Source organism: Balaenoptera physalus (genome assembly GCF_965194825.1).
Source record: "Balaenoptera physalus genome assembly, chromosome: 3".
Taxonomy (NCBI): domain Eukaryota; kingdom Metazoa; phylum Chordata; class Mammalia; order Artiodactyla; family Balaenopteridae; genus Balaenoptera; species Balaenoptera physalus.
Window position 1 is genome coordinate 59,943,580 of NC_138890.1, and position 13,225 is coordinate 59,956,804.

Below are 13,225 nucleotides of genomic sequence, written 5' to 3' on the forward strand. Positions count from 1 at the left end.
ACTGAGTGGTGGCTTTCTAGGCGTGCGGGCCCTCGACTCGATAGCCGGAAGTCATCCGAGCTGAAGCTGTGGCCCCCCACAACCTACCTAGACAGCAGTCAGCTCCAGTTGGCAGCCAGTATGGCAGATCGTGCCACGCTGGAGGATTTTGTGCGACTTCAGGGAGAGCGCGTGCGGGCCCTTAAGCAGCAGAAGGCCGGCGCCGAGCAGGTACGACCCAGGAGGCAAGAGAGGGGACAAAGGAAGGCCTGGGAGAACAGAGCGGGGAGTGGTCTGCACAGAGGATGGGGATGTGGAAGAAGGGACTGGATTTGTAGGTAGGAGGACGGGCTGGGTGGGGAGGTAGCTGCGGTAGGACCCGAGAGAAGCAAAGCTAGGCTTGGGAGAGAGCTATGCCCCACATCCTGATGAGGGAGGGATACTGAATGAATGATGGAAGAGGGAGGGGGTGGCAGATGTGGTAGCCCAGCACCTACTTTCCCTCCACAGATCGAGGAGGAGGTGGCAAAACTACTGAAACTGAAGGCACAACTGGGCCCTGATGAAGGGAAACAGAAGTTTGTGCTCAAAACGCCCAAGGTAAATATTCCTTTAGGGAGCCTCTGAGAGGGTCCCTAATTCCACTTACAAGGACGCATATATGCCTGCTTCTCTGAATCAGGTCATTGAGGAGGATCTGAAATCCTGCAGAGGAAACAACAGTTGGCTGTAGGCGCCAGGCTGGATTGGACTCTGAGTCATTCTGGGATGGCAAAGTGATGGCAGAAACTAGGCCAGCTGGGTGCTTAGGGGAGTCTACCTGCTACTGCTACTCCTTCTTTCATTCAGTAAATATTTACTGAGTGCTTACTGTGTGCCTAGCACTGTACAAAGCAGTGAGTGTACCATGGTGAACAATATAGCCTGCCCTCAGGGAGCTTACATTCTACTGAAGGAAACAGGCTTAGGAGAAATAATCCCACACATGGATATGTAACTACAAATTGTGTTAAGTGATGTAAAGAAGGAAAAAGGATGCTCTGAGAAAAATAAGGGAGAACTGGGAAGTCTGAAGAAGTGATAGACTAGCTAACCTAATAGATGAGTGGAAGACTGCCGGGTGAAGAGTGTGAGGAAGATAAGTCCAGGTAGGGTATGGAAATCCTGAAGTGAGAAAGAACCTTGGTAGTTTCCAGGAACTATAAAAAGACCTTTATGACTAGAACCAAATAGAGAAGGAGAGTAGAATGGAATGAAGTTGGAGATTCCTAGCTCAACCACCATGATTTCAGTTCAGATGCCACTTTCTGTAAGTTCTATAAACTGAACTATTTACCTATCATCTGGGTTCCCTTGGCACTTCATAAGTATCTCTGTTATTGCATTTATTGCTGACTTTTCATTATTCACATGGTTTATTTAACCTGAGAGTCTGGGACTAAATAGGTATTCAATGAATGTATGTGAAATTTAATTCCAAAGCAGAGGGGAGATGATCTGTCTTCCTTATGTTGAGATGTCACCGTTTAAGAGTAATTCTTTGGGCTCCTAAAATCACTGAGCTATTCCTTTCTACATATAATTCATTTCAAAGGTTAAAGAGATGGTGTAAAACCCCAAGGCAGTGACCATCAGTAGTTATTCAAACTATTGGGTGAAAAGATTAATGGGGATTTATGATAGATCAGGCTGACCTCAGCTAAACCCAATGATCAATCTTAGCATCACTAAAAGTAGGACAACCAGACATTATGTTCCTCTTGACGTGATGCAATAAGAAGTACACAGCACCACCTATGAAGTATTCTTGCCAAGAAGAATTGTACCTGAATCTAATCAGTCTTCAGACTTAACTATCAGTTTACCTAACTACCAGTTTACTGGAAATATGGGAAATGGAGGAACATGTTAAATGACCACATTGAATAAACGGTTAACCAAATCTAGAACGAGAAAAATTCTTTCAGAAAAATGACTCAGTTTCCTCAACAAATAAAGGACATTTTTTTAAAAAAAAGGAAAGGAAACTGTTGCAGATTAAATAGACATGAGACATATAAACCAAGTACAAGTTATGAACTTATTAAGAATCTGATTCAAACAAGTCAACCATAAAAAGATATTATTGTGGCAGTTGGGGGTAATTAAACATGGTTTGGGCACTAGGTAAAGGGTTGCTGTTAAATTATATTGGGTGTAAGAAAGGTATTGTAGTGTTTTGTTTTTTAATCCTTATATGTTAGACAATCATACTGAAATATTTATGATGAAAGTATATGATATCTGGGATTTACTTTAAAATACTGCAGGAAAAAAAAAGGTTGGGGCTTAGATAAAATAAGGATAGCAGATGTTGATAGTTGTTGAAGGTAGGTAATAAACACAGGGTGGGGTGGTCCAGTGTACTATTCTCTATAATGTGTGTTGGAAAATTTCCATAATTTAATGTTAAAAGAAAATGAGATACAGCAGAAACTAACACAACACTGTAAAGCAATTATACTCCAATAAAGATGTTTTAAAAAAAAAAAGAAAATGAGAATATACTGGAGAGTTAATATCCACTTAGTTTGTTGAAATACATTTCTTGACATGTGATTCATAATTAACAGAAAACTCAGTATTATGGGGAAAAGACTTTTTCAAGGAACCTTCCTGGTCAAAATTATTTTCATAATGTTATTTGCCTTTTTCACTTCGTTTGCGGTGAAGGTGCAAAAGCACTGGTGTGTAGAACTGCTGGTTTCTTAGCACAAATTAAGATGTTGGCACTGAGCTGTACTAATAACCATTATGTTCTTTACTTTCGTGAACTCACAGTAAAAAAAAAGATTCAGTTTCACTTAAGAATGTCCTTGATAAAACAGTAAAAATTATTAATTTTATTGAATATCGACCCTTGAGTATACTGTTTTTTAATATTCTGTATGATGAAATGGAAAGCACAAATAAAGCACTTCTGCTGCATTCCAAAGTAGGAAAAATGCTTGTGCCATGTGTGAACTGTAGGCTGAACTAGCTGCTTTTTTCATGGAAAACCTTTTTTATTTCAAAGAAAAACTGAAAGATAAACTATTGTGTTAAAGATTTGGATATTGGGCAGATATTTTCACAAAAATGAACAAAGTGAGCCTTGTCACCTCAAGGAAAACATTCAGCGGTATTTGTTGCCAGTGGTAAAATTCAAGTGTTGAAGTCAAAGTTAGAACTTGTGTTTTCCACCATGAGCTTGACAGGTTCTCAATACTTGAAGACTTTCCTGATGAGATCTATGGTGACATGAACAAATACGGTTTTTTGATATTGTATAATGAGGCATATCAACATTTGGAAGATCTATGTAACTGTTATCAAAGAACAAATATTTTCTAAATGACCAATGCATGATGTTATAAAATTGTGCCTGTGTAAAATATCCAAAGTACAAGATAGAGTAACAGATATTTCTAAAATCGTACTAAAATATACATAACATAAAATTTGCCATTTCAGCCATTTTTAGGTGTACAGATCAGTGGCATTAAGTACATTCATATTGCTGTACAACCATAACCACTATTCAACCCCCAGAACTTTTTCATCATACCAAACTGAAATTCTTTACCCATTAAACAGTAACACCCCATTCTACCCTCCCTTCAGCCCCTGGTAACCATCGTTCTACTTTCTGTCTCTGTGAATTCTGGGTACCTTATAATGGATTTTAATGTAACAGTGTGAAAAGTTCATTGATGTAGTTTCAGATTTCACATTGCAAACCAATCCTTAAGAAGCTCTCCCTCTTTGGATTTTGGTGTAGTTTAAGAAGAATATCTGGGGCTTCCCTGGTGGCGCAGTGGTTAAGAATCTGCCTGCCAATGCAGGGGACACGGGTTCGAGCCCTGGTCTGGGAAGATCCCACATGCCACGGAGCAACTAGGCCCGTGCGCCACAACTACTGAGCCTGCGCGTCTGGAGCCTGTGCTCCACAACAAGAGGCCGCGACAGTGAGAGGCCCACGCACCACGATGAAGAGTGGCCCCCGCTTGCCACAACTAGAGAAAGCCCTCGGACAGAAACGAAGACCCAACACAGCCAAAAATAAAATTAATTAATTAATTTATTAAAAAAAAAAAAAGAATATCTACAATTAGCTGAAAAGTTTATTAAAAATATTCCTCCTTTTACAATTACACACCTCTGTAAGGCTAGATTTTCTTTATATATTCAGCCAGAACAACATATCACAACAGAATTGAATGCAAAAAGCATATATGAGAACTCAGCTGTCTTCTGTTAACCCAGGCATTAAAGATTTGCAAAAATGTAAATCAATGCCACTCTTGTCACCAAATGTTTTTGTTTTGGAAAGTAGTTACATTTTCCTAAAATGTTATTTATGTTAACATGTAATGGATTTTCTTTTTGTTAAGTGAATTAATATTTTTAAATGTTTGCAGTTTTAATTTATAATACGATAAATATTGATAGGTATAATCCACTTTGGGGTCCTTAGTAAATAGTAAGAGTGTAAAGGAGTCCTGAGACTAAAGAGGTCCTACTTGTGAGTAGCATATAAAAGCCCAAACTAGAAGCTCTGACCTGGAAGAACAGAGTTCTAGTACTGACTGCCAGGAAACAGCTGAATGGCCTTAAGTAATGATTTAACTTCTCAACACGTTCAAATTCATTTACTTAGCCCTTGTCATAGGGCTATCAGAAAAAAATTAAAGAAAAAAATAGTGGGGACTTCCCTGGTGGCACAGTGGTTAAGAATCCGCCTGCCAAAGCAGGGGACACGGGTTTCAGCCCTGGTCCGGGAAGATCGCACATGCCGCGGAGCAAGTAAGCCCATGCGCCACAACAACTGAGCCTGTGCTCTAGAGCCCGTGAGCCACAACTACTGAGCCCGCATGCTACAACTACTGAAGCCCACGCGCCTAGAGCCCGTGCTCTACAACAAGAGAAGCCACCGCAATGAGAAGCCCGCGCACCGCAACGAAGAATAGACCCCGCTCGCCACAACTAGAGAAAGCCCGCGTGCAGCAACGAAGACCCAATGCAGCCAAAAATAACTAAATAAATTTAAAAAAAAAAAAAGAAAGAAAAAATAGTGTTCATTAGGATTTTTTTTTAAGGTATGTTGGGAGAGAATGTTACTTGTAAAATTTGGAATTAGATTCATTAAGCCAGTTTGAGTTGGTTATATGCCTGTCATCAGGTAGATGTTTTCTATTAGGCAGGGGAATGTTCTGTTTCCCAGAAAATGAGTTTAGGAAAATTTCTCAGAGAACAGAGTTCCAAGAATTCTAGAAGACAGAACCAAGCTAAAAAGGGGTTGGAATTTAGAAGGGTGAGAGCAAATGGGTGTGGTAATTAATAGGGAATTGTTTGTACTTGTTTTACAACTCAGTGACCTGTAGGAAAACCTAAGTTTGGGGCAGGGTTTTCATTCGCCATCATTGAAGTCATGCTTTTATATTTCTAGACCTTACTGTTCTTTGTTTTTAAACCCCATCCCTGGTTCTCTGGCTGATTTTGACTCCAAGGGCACAAGAGACTACAGTCCCCGGCAGATGGCAGTTCGGGAGAAGGTGTTTGATGTAATCATCAGCTGTTTCAAGCGCCACGGTGCAGAAGTAATTGATACACCTGTGTTTGAACTAAAGGTGAGGGGTGGATGAGGAGAAATTGCATGGTGGAATAATGGGTATACAAACAAAGAGGATGGCAAGAGAGTGAAGACCAAAGGTCTCTCTCTTGTTGCAGACAAAGATTGGCATTTTCTCCATGAGAAGGGGGACAGGACTGGCATAGAGAAAGAGGCCCTGCTTTTTATTTACCTTGGTTGTGGCCAGCAGCATCCAAAAGAGAGCCCTTCTCAGGAGTGGAAGTTGTTATGGCTCCTGTCTACATTGAATTCCATGGCACCTGTACTTGAGATGTTTCCTAGATACATGTAAATCGAACATATAAAGGATAAATATGCAACCAGTCTCCTATTGATGGACCCTGAGGTTGTTTCCAGTTCTTTGCTATTAAAAAACGGTTCTTTGCATCCCTCCCTGCTTAAAACCCAGTGACTCCCAATGCATTTATAATAAAATCCAAACTCTTTACTCAGGCTTACAAGGCCCTACATGATGTGGCAACTGCCTACCTTTCCCACATCATCTCATGTGCTTCTTCCCCTTGCCCACTGTGCTACCATGGTCTTTTTCTATTCCTGGAACATACTAAATATGTTTCTTTCTTCGAGCCTTTGTTCTTGCTCTTCCCTCTTGCTGAACTCCCTTTTTCTCTAGCTCTCTGCATGACTTTAATTCCAGAGTAAATTAGACATGACAGATTTTAATTTCAGATTTCAACTAAAATACCATTCCTCAAATACTCCTCTCCAACTGCCTTGTCTAAAGTAGCCCTTGTCTATCACATTGACCTATTTTATTTCCGTTAAAGCAGCTATCACTATCAAAAGTTATGTTAATTTGTTTCCTTGCATTAATGTACTGCCTGTCTCTTTTGATTACTATAGAAGATCCATGAGGGCATGGACTGCCTTTGTTCACTGATGTATACACAGGGCTTAGAACAATGTCTGGTACTAGTGGGCATTTATCTGCAGGGTAAATTCACAGAAGTAGAATTTCTGGGTCAAATCGTTGTACTCATTCCTATTTCTACCAACTATATTAGTTTGCTAGTGTTCCCATAACAAAATACCATAGACTGGGTGGCTTAAAGAACAGAAATTTATTGTCTGGAGGCTAGAAGTCCAAGATAAGCTGTCAGCAGGGTTGGTTTCTTCTGAGGGTCATGAGGGAAGGATCTGCTTAAGGCCTCTCTCACTGGCTTTTAGATGGTGTCTTTTCCCTATGTCTTCACATCATCTTCCCTCCTCTGTGTCCAAATTTCCTCTTTTTATAAGGACATGAGTTATATTGGATTAAGACTCATCCTAATGACCTCATTTTACCTTAATTACTTCTTTAAAGACCTGTCTCCAAATAGAGTCACAATCTGAGGTTATGGGGGCCGGGTGGGTGCAGGGAATAGGGCTTCAATATATGAATTTCGAGGGGACACGATTCAGGCCATAATACCAACCACTGTATTCTCTGGCCATAACACCAACCATTGTATGAGTGTTTCTATTTTCTACACACTGGGAATTTTCAGGTTTTTTGAACTTTGCCAGTCTGATAGTGAAATATGTTATCTTGTTGAAGACATCACAGGGCAAGGACTCTCTCAGTTTTGGCTTTTGACAGTGTTCAAATCTTAGGCCGTCATAAAAACATTTATCTTTGTTGATCTAATGACCCACTCCTAGGCATTTATCCTCCAAAAAAATATTCAAAAGAAAAAACTGTGTACCGAAATATATTTATTGAAATGCTATGGAATTTTTTTTTCAATTGGAATAACCTAAACATCTATCAGTGTAACACTAGGAAGGAAGGAAATAGCTTCTTCTCACTAGAATATTATGCAGCTTTTTTTTTTTTTTTGGCCATGCCGCACAGCTTGCGGGATCGTAGTTCCCCAACTGGGGATTGAACCCAGGCCCTCGGCAGTGAGCACGCAGTCCTAACCACTGGACCACCAGGGAACTCCCAATGCAGCTTTTAAAAATAATACTTCAACTGTCACAAAATGGAAATGTGATAAGCAGAAAACCAAATTGGTATTTCCTTGATTATAACTACATCAAATAAGGAAACATTGGGAGAGAGAACAGAGGAAATGTAGATAAGTTGAAATCAGTCATAGTTAGAATGGTGGGTTTTTGTTTTTAAAACTTCCTTTCAAATTGTTATATTTATCATTATGATCACATTTCTTTATGTTTTCTCCAGGAAACACTGACTGGAAAGTATGGGGAAGACTCTAAGCTTATCTATGACCTGAAGGACCAAGGTGGGGAGCTGCTGTCTCTTCGCTATGACCTCACTGTATCTTTTTAAACTTTGGATGTATTGGCCCTTTCTGGGCTGGGGCTTTTTCTAGCCTCAGGTTTGGGGGCAGCTAGACATAGGTGGGATCAAATATAATGCATCTTGCAGTCAGGGAAGTTATTTCTCTAAACCAGGAGCTGGGCTTTGGCTAAACAGAGCATAGCTAGCCTTCGAAGGCTTCTGAATCCTGAGTGAGACCTCAGCTTTATGTCAGGGTCCAGTTCTGACTCTGCCAACAATCCCCTGGATTCAGAATACGTCTCCCTTGCCCTGGCTGGTGGACAGAGTTCTCCCTACTTGACCAACAGCACTTTTCCTTTATCTCCAAGCTATGTCAGAGAATCATCTGTTTAGAGATCCCTACTTGGGGCCCTTTTTCTGCTCCCTGGCCAATCTGCCCACCCCCCTGCTGTGCTCAGCATAGCCCAAAAAGAAAAGAGCCTTAATATTTTATGAGACTTCAGCTGCCCAGTATGGTAACAAAGTTGATTCTTGCTGATGTTCAGAAATGCTGTTAATCTTACAGATGGTGGTTTTACCCACACAGGGTGCGGTTAGACCCCAGCTTCTGTTGATGATGATAATCAACTTCCAGACTGTGAGAGGTGGGGCTTTCCCCTTAACTCTTTGTCATCAGGTTCCTTTTGCTCGATATTTGGCAATGAATAAACTGACCAACATTAAACGCTACCACATAGCAAAAGTATATCGGCGGGATAACCCAGCCATGACCCGAGGCCGATATCGGGAATTCTACCAGTGTGTGAGTATGGGGGCAGGATGGGTAAGGAGGCCCTCCCTTGAGCCAGTAGAATCTATTGAGTACTTTTGGTGTCCTGAAAAATCTAGATGCCCCAGATAATGCTAACCCTAAGATTTCTTTAGTATTTTCATATACAGGACAGGGATTACTCTCCTCATTTTATCTGAGGAAACTTGAGGCTCAGCAAGATGAAGAGATCATAGGGATAAGAAAGGCAAAGTTAGGACTAGAACTCTGGGTCCAGTGCTTTTTATATTAAACCACAGTGATAGGATCACAGCAAAGGATGAGGAAACTGGATCTGAGGTACTGTCGCCCAGACTGGTGGCACAGATTCTGAATGAATAAAGGACTAAGGCCGTATAATTGCTCCCACAACAGTGGAAGGAAATAAGGAAAAATAGATGAGTGAGATAATGAAGGAATAGCCCTGTGGATGGGAAGAAAACCAGGACTGGTAAGAGACCCAGGAATACTGGGGTTTTGCTCTGGGCTGACAGTCAGACGGAGAATGAAGAATGTGGTCTGCGCATGAGTGCAAAGAGGCCTCCTTCATAGAGAGCAGAGCTCCCAGGAGTCTTCCCTCAAGGTTAAACCCCTGAGGATCTCTAGCTAACCCTCTCCCTACAGGATTTTGACATTGCTGGGCAATTTGACCCCATGATTCCTGATGCCGAGTGCCTGAAGATAATGTGTGAGATCCTGAGTTCACTCCAGATAGGCGACTTCCTGGTCAAGGTCAGAGCTGAATGGGGCTGGGAGGGCAAAGCTGGGCCTGGCCTCTCACAGGAGAAGGTCCTGGTGCAGAGGAACCAGTAGCCTAAGTGTCCAAGGCTATCGAGGGTCCTGTAAAGAGATTCTCTTCTCACTATGCCTTGGGTCGCTGCAGGTGAATGATCGGCGCATCCTAGATGGGACGTTTGCCGTCTGTGGTGTTCCTGACAGCAAGTTCCGCACCATCTGCTCCTCAGTGGACAAGCTGGACAAGGTAATGACCCAAACCCCTGACTCTTCTTTTCCCAGATCACACCCTGCCCTGAGAAATGGAAAAGATTAGGAGAGAGAGGGCCCTGCCTCTATGCCCACAGAGGAAGATTAGCCCCAGGATATAGGTTGACAGGCAGCTTCTGCTCAAGACCACCCCCTGAGAAGGGCTCACACTTGCTCTGCACTGGGGAAGCTGCCCAGGGTTCCCTGACTGGTATCTGTCTGCTCAGGTGTCCTGGGAGGAAGTAAAGAGTGAGATGGTGGGAGAGAAGGGCCTGGCACCTGAGGTGGCTGACCGCGTTGGGGACTACGTCCAGCAGCATGGTGAGAAACAAACCCTGCCTCCCCGGCAGCCATCCCACTGCCCTCAAGCTAAAGCCAGACTCCTCCGTGTGTGTGTGTGTATGCACTGGAGAGAGAGGGAAAGGGAATGCATGTGTGTGTGTGCACACATGCATACATGTGTAATACAGAGGAAAAGGTAAAGCCCTTATCTTTTTCTTCTTGTCAGTCTGGCTCACAAATCTGTCTCCCCAGGTGGGGTATCCCTGGTGGAACAGCTGCTCCAGGATCCTGAATTGTCCCAAAACAAGCAGGCCGTGGAGGGCCTGGGAGACCTGAAGCTGCTATTTGAGTATCTGACCTTGTTTGGCATTGCTGACAAGGTGAGTCAGGTTGGGATGGGAGCCTTAGCTGAGCTCCGGGGCTGGAGGCCTTTGATCCTCATCTGCTACTGACCATGTTCTTATCCCTCCAGATCTCCTTTGACCTGAGCCTTGCTCGAGGGCTGGACTACTATACCGGGGTGATCTATGAGGCAGTGCTGCTACAGCCCCCAGCCCAGGCAGGGGAAGAGCCCCTGGGTGTGGGCAGTGTGGCGGCTGGAGGGCGCTATGATGGGCTGGTGGGCATGTTTGATCCCAAAGGGCGCAAGGTGCCATGCGTGGGGCTCAGCATTGGGGTAGAGCGGATCTTCTCCATTGTGGAGCAGAGGCTGGAGGTAGGTCTTCGGGCTGGGTGGAAGACATTCTGGGCAGATGGTGGCATCTGAGCTATCTTCTTTGATCTCTAAGGGGGCAAGTAGTACTGCATTGGGCAAGTTGCATCTTTGCAAAGAAATGGAGAGAAGACTGTTGCTGTCTTTCAGACTCGCACCCCATTATAGGCCAGCTTGGTGGATCTTTGATCATTCTTTCTTCACAAAATCCTTTGCTCCCTACTTCCTTCAGAGCTGTCAGGAATCTAGGCCAGTATATCCAAAGACCTGAATCTTCCTCATAATACAGAACACTTAATACTTTACTACTCTGTGCTAGGCACTGTGCTTCGTGCTTTTCACACATTGTCTAATCAAACTCTTAAACAGCCCTCTGAGGGTAGCTACTTTTATTATTTACATTTCTTAGGCAAGGGAACTGAAGATTATAGATCAAATAATTTGCCCAAGGTTTAAGTGGCAGAGTCAGAATTTGGATGCAGGCAGTCCAACTCCAAAGTCTTGCTCCCAACCACTCTGCGATACTGTCTCTAAGTGGGAAGCGTGTATCTGAGGCTGTGGGATCCCTCAGATGGCTATCCTGACTCTCTAGCACCCAGAGTAACATGAAGAAAGCCCTTCTTGGCCTCAAGCCCACCTTTGTTGCTACTGCTCTTAAGTGGCTGGTCGCCTTTCATCCCTCGGGTAATGCTCTGGCAGTCACCTTCCCACTGCTCCCACCCTTTCCTCTAGAGTGGAACCCACTGGTGTTTTCCAATTGAGGTCACTGTTCCAGTAGGCATCTTATGTTGTAAGAACAATGGAAATAGTTTTCCAGAAAAAGAGACAGCAACAGCATTCTTTCTCCCCTCCATCCACACACCCCCCAAGTTGTGCCCTATGGCTGACGTATAAGAGACACAGTCTCCTGACTGTGGGAACTAGGACTGCCAGGGGTGATTGTATTGCCTGGGTGAGCTCAGAATATCACTTATGATGCATAAGGTTCTAGACGGAGATAAGCTTGAAGTTACTGTACATAAGCTACCTTTGCCCTCCATTATTAATTCTGGCAAGTCATAAGTACAAGCCAGTCAGTTCATTTCTTACTCTTCTAAGAGCTACTTTTTGCCCAGTTGCTAGATGAGAAGACTAGCCTGCCCTGGTGGAGTTGGGCTTGGTCTCAGAATCCTGACAAGAGCCTGCTTTGTTTGCTCTTTTAAGGTGTTGTAAAGGGTAGCCCAGTTCTTTCTTAACTGCTTCTTCCCTAGGCCTTGGAGGAGAAGGTACGGACCACAGAAACACAGGTGCTTGTAGCATCTGCACAGAAGAAGCTGCTGCAGGAGAGACTGAAGCTCATCTCAGAGTTATGGGATGCTGGGATCAAGGTAGAGGAGGCAAGCCCCAGGGTGGCAGCAAATTTGGGAGTGCTGGACACAAACGAAATAAAAGCTTATCCATAGTGGCCCTGCCATTACTGTGACTTCTTGGGGTGAAGGTCAGAGCAGGGTGCCAACTTGGGCCCCAAGGAGGTTGTCCCGGAGGACTGCAGAAGACAGCCTTCATCTCTTTCCCTGGTCCCCTGCAGGCAGAGCTGCTCTACAAGAAGAACCCCAAGTTACTGAACCAGCTGCAGTACTGTGAGGAGGCAGGCATCCCACTGGTGGCCATCGTTGGTGAGCAAGAGCTCAAGGACGGGGTCATCAAGCTCCGCTCGGTGGCCAGCAGGGAAGAGGTAAGTAGGTGGACAGGAGGGCTGAGGGATGGGGAATGTGTGCCATTTCGGCAGGCCAAGGCCCATCCAAGACCTAAGCAAAAGCCTGGCATTCATATTAACGCCCACTCCTAAAGGACTTAAGGGGTAACATGTTACTATGGTCATGGCAGGGTAAGATCTCCATCCCCACACATACCCTGTGTCTCTCCACCTCCCCCAAGAAGCGCTGTCTCTCCCCTGAGGTGTTTGATTGGGTTCCTGCGCCCAGCTGAGCCAGGCATGATGACTAGAGGAAGGCATGGGTGCTCAGAGAGCAGTGGAATACAAGATGCTCATACCACCTTGTTCCTCCATCCTGGCCAGGTGGACGTCCGAAGAGAAGACCTTGTGGAGGAAATCAAAAGGAGAACAAGCCAGCCCCTTTGCATCTGCTGAGTTCAACTATCAGAGGAAAGTGGGACTGGCACTATTTAAGGCTAAGACAAAACTCTGCATACGTACTTCAACAGCTTTGCACGTTTCCTTCCCAACAGGAAGACCTGAAGAGTGGTCAGAACAGAGACTTTTTTATTTTTATTATGATTATTTTATTGGTAATCACAGGCAAAAATGGCCACCCAAAAATGGGTGGGCCACGGGGAACTGGCCCAAGATGGTCTCCTCGGCAGGGCCCTACAACCAGGTGGAGGGAACGCTTCCCACAACCAGCCGCCGCGGAAGGTCCAATAAAATGCCTCAACCACTGGAGCCTGCCTGTGTCACTACTGCCTAGCCCTGCCTTCCCTGTCAGAGCCTGGGCCTCCCACTAAGACCACTTCAGCGGTGGAAAATGGGGAGAGAAACTTACAGTAGCTCCCACGGGCTAT

At 44.2% G+C, this 13,225-nt stretch overlaps 1 protein-coding gene across 3 annotated transcripts; it reads left to right on the forward strand.

Moving 5' to 3' along the window:
- The first annotated feature begins 26 nt into the window (after positions 1 to 26).
- On the forward strand, positions 27 to 13,180 carry HARS1 (histidyl-tRNA synthetase 1). Of its 3 annotated transcripts, none has more exons than XM_082454224.1 (13): positions 27 to 210; positions 490 to 579; positions 5,508 to 5,627; positions 7,818 to 7,913; positions 8,554 to 8,679; positions 9,310 to 9,417; positions 9,569 to 9,667; positions 9,897 to 9,990; positions 10,204 to 10,331; positions 10,424 to 10,666; positions 11,914 to 12,030; positions 12,231 to 12,381; positions 12,723 to 13,180. In XM_082454224.1, the coding sequence occupies exons 1-13, from the start codon at positions 121 to 123 to the stop codon at positions 13,166 to 13,168; spliced, it is 1,908 nt and encodes a 635-aa protein (XP_082310350.1). In that variant the 5' UTR covers positions 27 to 120; the 3' UTR covers positions 13,169 to 13,180. The 3 variants fall into 3 exon arrangements, with proteins under 3 accessions (XP_082310350.1, XP_082310349.1, XP_082310348.1); XM_082454223.1 differs by lacking the exon at positions 12,723 to 13,180 and adding an exon at positions 12,581 to 12,715 and having other exon boundaries at positions 28 to 210; positions 12,231 to 12,377; XM_082454222.1 differs by having other exon boundaries at positions 29 to 210; positions 12,231 to 12,377; positions 12,723 to 13,106.
- Positions 13,181 to 13,225: the final 45 nt, after the last annotated feature.